Source organism: Chlamydotis macqueenii, chromosome 4 (genome assembly GCF_036417535.1).
Source record: "Chlamydotis macqueenii isolate bChlMac1 chromosome 4, bChlMac1.mat, whole genome shotgun sequence".
NCBI classification, from domain to species: Eukaryota; Metazoa; Chordata; class Aves; order Otidiformes; family Otididae; genus Chlamydotis; species Chlamydotis macqueenii.
This window is the reverse complement of record NC_141559.1, coordinates 29,224,186-29,238,021: the sequence shown is the minus strand read 5'-3', so window position 1 is coordinate 29,238,021 and position 13,836 is coordinate 29,224,186. Positions and strand designations below refer to the sequence as shown.

The 13,836-nt window shown below is 39.7% G+C and overlaps 1 protein-coding gene across 2 annotated transcripts in view; it reads left to right on the top strand.

Annotated features, from left to right (window-relative positions):
- RAP1GDS1 (Rap1 GTPase-GDP dissociation stimulator 1) overlaps positions 1–13,836 on the top strand; it is a 101,787-nt gene that overhangs the window by 28,810 nt on the left and 59,141 nt on the right. For both annotated transcript variants that reach the window (XM_086747474.1, XM_086747475.1), the window contains exon 2: positions 8,431–8,538. In XM_086747474.1, coding sequence (XP_086603600.1) covers positions 8,431–8,538 — 108 coding nt within the window. The remainder of the gene's footprint in view (positions 1–8,430; positions 8,539–13,836) is intronic.

Below are 13,836 nucleotides of genomic sequence, written 5' to 3'. Positions count from 1 at the left end.
TGACATTTAGGAACTCCCTAATCTAGAAGTTTTATGCATACAATAGTATTAATAGCCATACACGGACTTTAGTTTCCTAACAGTTTTTTTCTACCTGAATAAATTAAATTAATCTGTTTATAGTTCCAGCCTCTTAACAGTTCCACAGTTTAATTATGCGTGGTGTGAAAATATACTTTGTTCTCTTTAAATTTGTTCCTTGATAATTTTATTTTGGTCTTCTAGTTGTGTTAGGAGAAACAAGAAATAATTAGCTTTCTTTTCATCACCTTAGTCCTATTCATGATTCCATACGTCTAGATAATTTTTTTACCCTCAGTCATCTTTTTTTTTTCAGAATGAAGAGTCCTTACCTGTGTAACTTCTTGAGGAGTAGTTGTTCCTTACAGCCAGCCACTGTTCCTTACAGCTCAGCCACATCTGTGCCTTTTCAGGTTTTGCAGCATCATTTGCAGCAAGAGGTGCCTAGAGCTATATGCAGTATTAAAAATCTGGGGGTGTAGTAATAGTTTTATAGTGCCAAAATAGTTTTCTATTTCCTGTTTATCTCCCAACAAAGCCTGCCCTTGCCAGGTCTCCTGGTTGTGCATCTTCAGGCAGTGTAGATGACCTCCTGCTGGGGATAGCCTCAGGCTGCCAGCACACACTTGTATAGCCGCAGAGCAGAACCAGCACCCTGCGGCTCATGCTACACCCTTGTGCCCTGGAGACATGCTGTGTCTCTCCAGAGACTCAAGGGAACAGGAATGCATCAGACTGCCCATTCCACTGGTGACATAACTCACAAAAGGAACATCTCTAAGGACCAAAGAGGAATCCTATGCTAGGTCATCACTTGGAAAAGTTACATACAAGAGCACCAGTGCAGGCAAAAGCATCTTGTTCAAACGATGCTAAGTGAAAAGAGCCATCTGCAGATATAACCAACGTGACTGCAGCACCCATGCCTGTTTGTCAGCTTTCGAGGATGTTTCTCTGTGCCTGGAGATTCTTCTCTGACATTGGTGGCTGAACAACACCTGCAGAACAGAGTGTGTAATTCTCAGGTGGCCTGAATTTCCACAGCAGCCAGGCACAAGAGGCCCTGTAAGGAAAAAGGGCAATTGCTCACTTTGGCCAACACCTCCATCTCCCAGCTCTGGCCTGGAATGTCATGGTGCAGCAGAGAAGGAAGATGGAGCACAAGTTCACTGCAGCACATGCAGATCTGTCTCCGTCTGTGCCAGGCAGTTGCTAATCCAGTCCATGAGTGTGTCAGATGTGGCTTACATCAGGATTGTCCCAGCTATGTCCTGACAGCATGTAAAACACAGCATTCGCAAGGACCCGATCTCAGCCAGGTCCATCTGTTTATCATTCTTGAGAAGAGTAAAATGCTATGGGAATCCATTGAGTGACATTGGACTTGATCTGCTGTTAGAGGAGCAGTGTTACTTCTATTATTTCTAGGAGACAACAGCCAGCTAAGTTTGTCCTGCCATTACCTATCAAAAATTAATTCTTTACCACTGGCCTCTGACAGCATACATCTACCTCCTGATCAGATGCCAAGTTTCAAAATTTCCTGGCTGGGCTAAGAACAGAGAGTCATTTCTAATAACAAATTTGGGTGGTTTGACAGTAAACACTGTACGCTTGGGAGCGCTTGAGGGCACCTGCTGCAAAGAAAGGAGAGGAGGGAGTATTTTTTGGCAGTGGCCTAAACATGAGGACCAAGTTCTTTAGTCCTCGATAAACTGTGTATACTTTGGGTATTTTGCATGTCTAGGTAGATAAACTGTTGTATGGGACTAGATATTTTCTGACAAGGTATCCAAGGGGAAGCATCTTAGCTTTTCATACGTAGATTCACGAAGGACCCATCCTGTGCATTCCTGACAGCATATTCAATGTCCTGAGAGCTAATGGGGTCTGATAATTTTGGGCCAATCTTCTATGCTTTCTTTGGGGAAGGGGCACCTGGGGTCATTAAAGACCAAAGGCATGCTACAGGTCTCACCAGTTCCTGGGCTTCCTGCTGCAAAAGGTAATTCTGGCTGAATATGCCTACTCTTCAGGCAGCCAGCTTCAAGACCAACAAACCACGACCACCTCCTCTTCCCATCCACCCCCACCTCCACATGGGAGGTTATCAAGGTTGGGGCAACAACTTGTGAGGTGTATGTTACATACCACAGGGCTTCTCAGGCACCACTGAATATGGTTGTGCATGGAGTGCTCTGCCAGTGGTGTGGGGTCTTGCCGGTGAGATGGTATTGGAAGGGAAGTGAAGAGTGTAGGACAAGGATGGCTTGTGAGCTGGATGCTGGCCTAAATGGGTTATGTGTCTGATCTAGGTTCTCAAATAATATAACCTCAGAATACACTTTTAGCAAAAAACAACTGGTGAGTCACTGGTAGGTTTTCCATATAGGTTAATTTGTACTGAAATTCTAGGAAGTTAATGTCTGTACAAGAAAATGAAGTAATTTCTGAAGTCTAGTCCATGTGGACATACACACATAATTTTTTAAGACATTTATGCCATTATGACACAAGGAGACTCGTAAAGTGGCATGATTCCTTCTGCTCAGTTTGAGTCACTGTTTCCTGAGAGGTGGTGAAACAGACTCAAAAAGGCTCTGAGGCTAATACAGCCACCATCCCTGTAACAGCAGAACTGCCTGAACTTTTCTTATCTGATCAGCCTGTTTCAGTACATCCCATTTCAAAATCTATTGATTTTGAATTCCATTCATATCTATTAAGTTGCATGTATAATGTAATAGTCCTGATAATAACAACAGTATACTAGGTGTCAATCAAAATATACAGGAAATGTGAATGATATGTTCAAGCAAAGCCTTATTTTTTTTAGGAAATATCTATACTGGAAAAAGATCACAAAATGTATAAAAATAAAGTGTCTAGACAAAAGCTATCCATCTAAGTACTCAGCTAAAACATTATAATTTTTTTTGTTTTGTTTTTTAAATATCAGCCTTAGAAGATGGCTTTTTGTGTACCTTGACTTTTTCTGTGATTTGAAGATGCTGTGAATTCCTGGCAAAATTAGCAAGTTGATTCTTGTCCGCAGAAGCTACATCCCTAGATACACTGTTGGGTACCTTGTAAAACTCTTTGCAGCCTAGCCAGCATTCCTGTGGCCCTGACCCCAAACAAAGTTGATCAAATAACAAATTTTTACAAGAGGAAAGAACAATTCTTCTGTATAGAACAAATCAATGATTTAAAATAGGAATGTGCCGTAGAAAAGCTCTCTGAAAAAAGAGTATGGTGAAATTAAATGCAATATTAAATAATTTACTTATTTTAGTTTATGACTTTTTCCTCTATAAAAATGCCTGCGCAAGAGATAGCAAAAGTTTGCAAGAAAGAGTAGTAATGCTGTGCCACCAAAAGCAACGCACAGGCTATTATAGTATTTAAACCACCTCATTTTTTAATGAGTGTTTGTGCAGGAGTAGTTATCAAGGGAAAAGTAAATGCAGCAGTAAATGAAATGGGCCAGACAGGTCTGGCAGCTTTTGGCGGAGTCCAGTTCCTGAATTACCAGTTTGTATCGTTAGGATATATGGGATTAAGGTCTGTGGGATTCAGGGCTTTCTGTCCAGATAAGAGAACTAATTCTTCTGAAAGCAATCCAGTAAGCCACGTCCAAGTATCAGCGACTCTCTGTGCTTGTGGTCATCCACAAAGTAGTTGATACTTCTGTTAAACTTCTGACTTGGTGCCTCACAAACTCACGACCTGATACCAGATTGCTGAGCAACTGTGCCATAGGGAACGTTATTAGCCTTATTTTACCTTTACCAACCTGGTCGTGCCCCCTTAGATCTTGCCAACTAACATGAGCTTTCACATGACCTTCCATATTGACAAAATCTACTTATTCACTTCTCCCTGACGCTCAGCCAAAAAGATGCCTTACATTGTTTTATTCGATGGGTTTTTATCTCTGAGAATCTGATCAGCCTATGCAGTAACAAGCCCACTGGAAACACCTTCTATAGAAAGAGAGGAAGAGACAGAAAGGTAAGCAGGAGGTGATTGCAAGAAAACAACGGGGGTTTTGTACATGGAAGACCAGCATCTGTAGCTTTTTCCCTAAATGACAGGTTCAGGGCAACTGTGAAACTGTGGTAGTCAGGAATCCTTGTCTGATTATATGGTGAGAGCCCGTCAGAACACTACAGCTCTTCCTCTCTGAATATCCCTGTCAATGTAATCTCAAACTGTAAGATTTGGTTCTTTTCAGAACAGGAAAAGAAAAAGAAAACCACAAAATCTCTGAATCTGTTTAAGATGTCTTTGCATATGTCCAAGATTGTCAGGTTTCAGAAGTAAATGTGTCTTTCAAGGTATTGACCCTGCTCAGAAAGAGAAAGGCCTAGCTTTGGCAGAGTTAAAGGGGGCATCCCGAAGGGTGTTTTCTTTCTCTGTAGCGTTATGACATTGTGCCAAGAGATCAGTTGTTTCTACAGTATTCCTGCTTAAAATTTCTTCTTTTACACAGAAGAAGGAGTAAGTCTCAAGCTGCAATAAGTTTAGGGTTGTAGGCTCATTAGAAAACCAAGGATTATTGTAATTTATTTTATAAACATGCTTTATGCATATAGCTTCTAGTTTAATTCCTATTATTATTTTTAAAGTACTTATAGTATCCAGTCATGTTCAGTTAAATGGCAATTTGGCACATATTGAAACGTATTAAAAGTAACACATTTTAAAAGTAACATTGCCACGTGTGTCCATTGATTCTTAAAGAGGTGTCTACAGTTGACATTAATTGTCTGTGTATGTCAGTGGGGTGTGCACATGCTTGGTACCGTGAGAAATTGAGCTGTCTGTTCTAGGGAATGAAATATTTGGATATTCACATTTGAAAATTTTACCAAAATGCATCATTCTGCATATCATATGTAACTATGGTATTAAAATAGTGGGCTTCCCCCAGAAAAACTTAATGTGGCACTAAGCAGAAAGGGGAGACAGGAAAAAAGACTGGGGAGACCTTGCTATTGCAGGTTCTGATGTGGTGGAGTGGAAGAAGTTACAAGTATTTGAGGGAGAGTGCTCATTTCTTTGCACAGTAAAATGAAATAGTAAGTGGGAACTTGTGATTTATTGAGCACATGCAAAGTAGAAGAGGCTATGAGAGAGAAATGAAGTCTGGCTGTGGTCTCCAATAACAATAGCCTCTCTCCAAAGTATGCAAAAACTGGTGTGAAGGTGAATTTCTTACCTGCGCATTTTCTTCTTCCCTAGATTGTGGGAACCCCTGTTTTTTATATATATGTAGTAGATATAGTCCTCTTACTTTGCTACAGTTTCAAAGCTAAGTGTGTGAATATATAGGGAGATGAGATGCCCGCAGAATGGAAGAGAATTAGTGCTGTATTAGCAGGAAATTGAGGAGAGGAATACGAGAGGGAGGTGGGTGAGGAAAGTGTAAGAAGAGTTGAAGCACACAATGTTAAATTGTAGTACTGGGGCTGGTCATTGGGAACCATGCACCTCTGACTTTTGAAAAATTCCAGTGATATTTCCTGAATAATGTATTTAAGCAATGAGTCTTTGCAGTGCGTGTTCGGCTCCTGTTGGTTAAGTGTCATTCAATAAATGTGCTGCAGTAAGCCTGCTAGACAGTAACATAAGTCAGTACAAGGGAAAATGAGAAATCTTTCCCCTCACCCTGCCCTTGGTAGCTTGTTCCAGGAGATGTCTGTTCAGCATGGCAAGGATAGATGGTAGGGAGGCAGGTTTGAGATCTCAAGGAGCAAAAGTGCAGCTGCCGCAAAGGCTTTTACAGAGTTGCCTGCATGCTGCTGGGTCTCTGTGTTCAGGAGTAATGACATTCCTGGCTACAGCGTAGCTAAGAACATTTTCATTACTGAATAGACAAATTGCCTGCTTGATAATGAGGGTTTTTTTTGCCTCAGTCTTTACTGATGACGGCTCTAGCTGCATTGCCCAAGTTGCAGAAGGCGAAAGCAGGGACTCGGAGAATGAAGAACTGCCCACTGTAGGAGAAGAGCGGCTTGGGGACCATCTAAGGAACCTGAAGGTGCACAAGTCCATGGGACCTCATGAGATGCATCCATGGTCAATGTCCAAGTGGAGAGCAGTGACAAATGGTGTTCCTCAGGGGTTGGTATAGGGCCTGGCCCTGTTTAACATCTTTGGCAACATGGACAATAGGATCAAGTGCACGTTCGCTGATGACACCAAGCTGTGTGGTGCAGTTAATGCACTGGAGGGAAGGGATACCATCCAAAGGGACCTTGACAGACTGGAGAGGTGGGCCTGTGCAAACCTCGTGAAGTTCAACAAGGCCAAGTGCAGTGGGTTTGGGGCAATCCCAGGCACAAATACAGGCTGGGTGGAGAATGGATTGACAGAAGCTCTGAGGAGAAGGACTTGGGTGTGCTAGTGGATGAGAAGCTCAACATGAGCTGGCAACCTGTGCTTGCAGCCCAGAAAGCTGACTGCATCGTGGGCTGCATCAAAAGAAGGAGGTTGAGGGAGGTGTTTCTGCCCCTCTACTCTGCTGTGGTGAGACCCCACCTGGAGTACTGTATCCATTGCTGGAGCCCCCAATATAAGAAGGATGTCGTCCAGCTGGAGTGAGTCCAGAGGAGGGCCATGAAGATGATAAGAGGACTGGATCAGCTCTCCTATGAGGACTCTTTAGCAGGGCATGTTGTGGTAGGACAAGGGGTAATGGTTTTAAAATAGAAGGAAGCAAATTCAGGCTGGACATAAAGAAAAAAAATTTTGCAATCAGGGTGGCGGAACACTGGAACAGGTTGCCCAGAGAGGCAACCATGGTAGATGCCCCATCCCTGGAAACATTCAAGGCAAGGTTGGATGGAGCTCTGGGCAACCTGATCTGGTTGGAGATGTCCCTGCTCCTTGCAAGGGGGTTGGACTAGATGACTTTTGAAGGTCGCTTCCAACCCTAACTATTCTATGATTCTATAAACAATTTCATGATGAATTTCATACCTAAAACTGAGCACTTCAAAAATAAAGCATCTTACTTTTATCTGTATGGGATACTGGGCTACAAAGCGTATGCTAATAAAAAATGGAGGTGGGGCAAAACCCATAGCTTTGGCTGAGAAGCACAGCAGCTCCAGGAGGAGTGAGATTCCACCCTCTTCTTGCAATCCCCTTGCAATCCCTGCTCCCCCTGTCTCCACTGGGCCACCAGTGCCTCAGAGACAAATAAAGGGAAGTTCTTGCCATACCTCCCTTCCTTTGCACCATCCCATGTGTGGGCAAGTGAAGAGGAGGCAAAGCACAGCAGCTGCCAGCTCCTCTATGAAGGGGGCTTCCTACCTTGGTGTGAAGCTCTAAGGCAGCACTGGCTGCCTTTCAGGCTCAGAAGATACCAGTGATGCATTGCAAAGAAACGATACCTGTGGTTCTGTAGGGCTTGGATCAAGGCTTTTTGATTAGTCACTGGGGAACAAGAGACAAGCTAGACACTGTTGAACATTATTTGTTGTGAGTAACACTTTCTTCTTACTAACGGAGTTGGCATGGAAACTGAATCGGCACTCAGTTTTTAAAAGGGTAGTTCGTTCAGAGTGAGGTTAGTCATCAGCGGGCAAACCAGAGCCACTCAGGCTGCAGCTGCTAGCACACCTTGCTCGTGAACGGGCAGAATATTCAAAATGGTAGCAGTCATATTACCCCGACTTTTATGGCCAAAAAATGTGCATCTGCTGAAAATTATATGATGTGGTTAGGGCGTTGGGTTGTTTTTGTTTTTTTTTTTCCTTAACTAAATAACTCTTAATTCTTTATCTGAAATCCAGAACAGAAGTTTCTTATTTCTAGAAGATGCCATGTGTTTTTATGGACCAGTTAAATTTAAAGAGTTAACGCAGTTCATATAAACAGTGGTGCTTCTAACATTGTGGTGGAAAATAAGGCTATAAGCTTAGCACTAGGGATCTGTGAATATATAGCCAAGATGGAAGCCTACACAGCATGTAGAAATGACATTTTCTATTACTTTCCATTTATTGATGAAAAAAATCAAGATTTGCTTATTTCCATCATATTTTTTCCCCACACACAAGGATAGAAGCAAATAAATGGCTGCTGGTTTTCTGCACCAACTAGGCTGAGAAAATATTGATGGCTAAATTGCTGTTCTTTGTCATTTCATGAAGTGCCTGCTAGCATCCTGTTCTCAGATGCAGGATGATAAATATATATTTGTATTTGAAAAGTTTCATTTCACCTGTAACATTTGACTCCTGGCTGTTCGTATCCTCAGAATACAGACTATTCATGCCTTCTTCATAGATAGGGGATCTTGTTCACTTTACAGTAACTATTTACATTCAAGGCTATAATGCTGTTAGCAAATTGGTGAGGACACTGATTTCTCTTTTCTTTGTGTTTACCAACCAGATAATCTAAGTGATGCCCTGAAAAAGCTGAAGATAACAACCACTGACAGCACAGCAGATAGCTTGGAGGGATGCTTGGACTGTCTGCTTCAAGCTCTGGCACAAAACAGTAAGTTATATGGATCTTTCAAATTTTAAATCGTATAATGAGATAAATCGTATAATGAGATCAGTGAATTAAAATGGAGGTAGTAAAATGTAGCGGAAAGACTGACTCAAGCAGAGGCTGCTGGATTGGCTGTTCTGGGTTTCATTTTTTTTTTACCTATATGTTTGTAACATTCAGGTAGCATTGAAGACAGCAACAATAAATACCTAGGTACTTGGAACAACTGTGGTCCAGTCCTTTTTCCAGTATGATGAAGGAGCACAATTACTTTCCCGATTTATCACTCAAGAAATAAAGAACAGGGATGGACAAAGAAGCCTGGTAGAATGAGGAGGGAGATATGGGAGCTGCTTGCTAATTCTGGTTAAAAGAGCATGGTTTCCTATTTGTAATTTGTTTTTCCTCATACTTCTGATTACGTATTTCTTATTTCCAGTAGTTTCAAGTAGCATAAATAGGCTGGATATCCAAAGATGGGCCAAATTTGACATGTGCTATGATAACAAAAATAACTTAAGAATAGAACAAGATTTTTTTCTCACCAAAAACTATAGAATGTGTGTCCCTACTTGCAGTAGGCAGAAAGGTATCGTAAATGGAGATGACAGCTTATAAGACTTCTCTGAATTTAACTTTCTTAGCGCTTCAGATGGTGGCAGAAGAAAAATCTGTATAAAATTTCAGGTGGAAAAGCTTGTCAGGGTAGATACAAGCCATGATTAGAAATTCATTATTTTTAAAAAATGTTGGTCCTTTGCAAATATCAGTACACTCAAAAGTACATACTATTAATAAGTCTTGTTTCTTTCCTGTGATGGTGTTCTATAAATCACCGCCTTTTGACTTAATTGGTTTAAAATACTTCATGAGGTTTTTCACAATAGAATATAAGCACCATCTGTATCAAATAAGATATGGATTGTAACAGTCTCTGCAGTTAATGGTAGTGAGTTTTAAATTCTGATTACTTTTCAAGAAGATGTCAGACAGGAAACATTAGAATACTTGGGGTTTTAGATCAACCCGTGTTTTGAAGATGCTGAATCATTTTTGTTATGGGTTTATTTATAAGGTATATCCAAAACTTTAATCCAACTTCCAACTGGATTTAGTATTTCCAGTACTTTTAAGTCTAATACTTAAACAATAAGTGCTAAAAAGAAGATGGTATGAAAAATGACCAAGTATTTAGTGTGAATAACAGAGTTTACCATTTTGCTTATGAAGGTCACATAGCTGTGTCACAGAACAACTTTGACAGACGCAAAATAGTTTTGACTAATGTACAGCAAACTTACTGATGCTTCCTTGCAACCAGATGACTCTCTTCTCAGTCTAGGGCTTTACTCTTTCTTCCAGAATATTTTCTCTTCTAGTCTTGTAGCTGTCAGATCAGATAAGTGGATTATTAGGATTTTGACTTCTCTCTTTTGGGACATTTTACAAAATTTAGGTATAATCCCTCCACCATTTACCAGGTTTTGTGTTTAAGTTATTAACATGAATACAACGCTGCTGAGCTGCCATATTAGGCAGGCTGGACGGGGCTCTGAGAAACCTGATCTGGTTGGAGATGCCCCTGCTCCTTGCAGGGGGGTTGGACTAGATGGCCTTTAAAGGTCCATTCCAGCCTTAAGTATTCTGTGATTCTATGACATACATCTCCGCATGTTTTCAGTTGAGCAAGATTGAGGGCAACTAAAATAACTCGCTGAAAATTAGATGGGTTAGATGGGACAGGTTTTTTTTTTCAACAGCTTGCTGGTGATTTAGGAGCCTGTATATCTATTCACTTTCAAGTGAATTAGGTACTTCGATACCTACTTTTTGCTGAGTCTCTTTTGACAACAGGCTTTAGTTCTAAAGATAGTCTGATGATTTGGAAAAAAAAATCCTCACAGAAGAGATTTCTGTTTTGGAACAAATTTGAGAGAACAGCAGTCAGAAGACTGCAGAAGTTACGAGGCAAATTGCGTGTCATAGATTGATTCAAAAAGTAGATATAGAACCAGCTTTCTAAGTGCTGCAGTGTCTGAGTTATTACTGGGCTAGCAATATATTAGAACTGTCCTTCCTTTAACCAAACTACCAATGAATGTCCTTTCTTAGTTCCCATCCATTCAGTTAACATCTTAATATGAAATTATTTTTAGTTACAGTGTGTATTATCATATATCTGATATCTGATATAATATAGATATAGGATACACACTGTACCTCTATGTGTATAAATTATTATATAATAAGAATTAGAAATCAGAATGTTTATATAAAACTACATGTTAACTGTAACAGAAATAATTTAAATAAGATTTCTCATATAATTGCTCTGTTTTTCTTTAGCATATTCCCACATGTATGATTATATTAATGAAGTATACATTCTGATTATAGTTCAGTAAATCATCATATTAGAGTAACACTAGAAAAATAAGCCATTCAAGGAATAGAGTTTATTTTAAGATAATTTTATAGGACTGTGACTTCATTGGGAGTTCGTGGTGGTATCGGAAGTCACAGAACTTAGTTTTATTCACTTCATTAAGACTTGGAGATTAAAAATATTATTTTATCTTATGTAAAATTTAGTATTTTACTAATACACTAGTGCAACCCATTCCCATCTACTACCAGTCAAAAATGGCAGTTAAACCCAGTGTTAATACAACATTGAGACTTTTAACAGAGGAAATCATCATTTCCACAACTTCAGTTTGCGCATATTACTTGTACACATGAATGTTTCAGAGACCATTACACTGCTTTTAATTGCTAACTGCATGCATGCAGCATAGGGTTGTAGTTGCTGCAGAAATGTGAGTTGAATTCCTTAGTCTCTAACAATATGGTGCCAATCATAGTTCCATTTACTTTGCATACAATCTTTTAACTTTTTATTATGTTAAAACATTACAAACTATTTTCTTCCCATATTGTCTACCATATAGAAAGGGATGGCAAAGTTGTTATGAGTATTGTAGCTTTTGATTTCTTTTCATATAATCTGCTGCTTTTTCTTTTGTTTTTTTTTTTTCACTCCTTTCTGACAGCTGATCTTTTGATAGTCCCAGACAGGCTGTAGTGCCCTGGAATGTGATAGCTCCTGGCTATTCTGCCATTTATCACACCAACCAAATTAAAGCGTATGCACACACACGTGCTGTACTATACAAGGGTGAATCAGTTTGCTGAATGCGATCTGCTGGTAAATACTTGGCAAGCCAAATTCAAATGTTTTTAGCTACTATTTGTCTAAGGAGATAGTAGTATAGCCCTTTAGTTACAAGACTCGGGTCTGAAAATCCTGCACAGATGCTTTCTTTAGGAGACATTGTTTGGAGCGATGTATATCTCTATTTATGCAGATATCTTAGTTCTTATCTGTCACCAGCACTCCTGGCTGAGGCTGGTCATATATGAACTAGCTTGGGGCACTGGATAAAACTGAGGACTTTGGGATGAAAGAGGCAACAGTGACAGAGGAATGAGAGATAAGCACACATTAGAAATGCTTTAGAATAATAAGAACGTACCTCATTTTGTGTGGATTTCCTTCAGCTTTCCCAGTTAAGTCAACTGACATAGCTGGGGACTCTGCACCTGTAAAGCCTGTGGTAATGAAGACCTGCAGTACCATTAGTCTCGATTCCCAGCTGTTTTAAGTTGGCAGAGCTCCTTACACCTCTGTGGATCTACCTCATTGACGTAAGCTGAGGTTCTGTCCACCTTACGTCTGAAAGGAAAACACAAGTGGTTGATCTGTCTGGTGAACTCGCCAGCATTCACCATCTCTAGACTGTTAAACTTTCCGTAACTTAGATTTTTAAAGGAAGGCTGTGGTGCCTGATCCATAAGCAATGATAGCAGCAAAGAAATGGTCAGCCATGTACTGAACAAAATACTGCCTTCTGCTGAATCAGGAGGCAAAATTCATGTATCACATGTGTTTTGTTTTAAAAACTATATATTAAAACAAATGACATCGTTGTCCCATAGAATTTGGATTCTTTCTATTATAGTTATGGTTTGATGTGTTACTGTCAAGAAAGAGTTTTCCTGATCTGGAAGCAGACTATTTACAGTAATACTGAGCGTAGAATGATCAGAACAATCAGAACAGGCAAAACCCAAGGAATTACTTTGTCAGAGAATATGATTCTGAGGTTCTGCAGCTTTTTTTTTTTATTCAGCTTAAAGAAACCCTCTGAGATTAACTATGCATTGCACAATGAAATTTAATTTTGTGTTTAATATGTCAGGATTCCTTGCGTTATAATTTGAGACTTTTTACGAACAAGGGTCATCTTTCTCCCCCTGCCCTCAATCTTGTAGCTGCTTTATAATAATTAATGTGTGTAAAGAAGAAAAGAACTGAAGTCTGTGGAAAAAAAAACCACATGAGGAAATTAGGGAAGAAGAGCTTGGGGATACGTGAATGTGGATGCATATTTTTTCTCAGAGAAATGAAGTTCTGTCACCTCCCAGTGCTCACTGCATAAGGGTGAGCAAACTCCCTCTCCCTGGGCTTCAGGTTGCCCTCTGACCAACATATGAATGTCACATACTTACGTGCTGCCCACAGCCGTTTATCTCGAGATCTTAGCAATAGTTATGAAAGCTGTATATTTGCTCTGATGTTTTTGCTAAGTTTCTGTCATATTTAGCAGCTTTGGAATTCAAGGGCATTTGGGGGAAGGAGTTTAATGACAACTTACAGACGAACACTCTCTGAAATCTCATTCCTCCCTAGGTACGAGTGTTACTGAAATTTAAGCTAAAGATATAAGGGAGGCATATTTGCTCTCCTGAACAACAGAAATTCTCAGTGCAAATACTGTAGAAAAATGACTGATTTAAACAATGGCATCATTAGACTTGCTATATTACTGAATTTTATTTTTTTTAAAATAATAAAAACCAGCTGAATGTTACAAGGTCAAGTTATTTTCTGTTTTTTTGAACCAAAACCTATCCTGTGAAAAAGAAAACAATCATCAGTTGCAAGAGTTGTTTTTTTTTTCCTAAAAGCACAATATTTACTATCATATTTCAAATAACATCAGTTAGTACTGACCTAGTTATATCTAGGAAAAGATCTGTGAGACAATGGATACAACTTCATCCATTTATGATTCTGTTGGCTCAGATATTTTCAATTTAAACCTTAATCAATGGCAGGCTAAACTAAGAGAGAAAAATGTGATAGCTTAACATGTGCTTTGGAGCTTGGAATCTTTTTTTAAAAAAAAAAACAAACTTGTCAAAATGATGAGTAAAGCGCTTATGCACTGTGGAAAA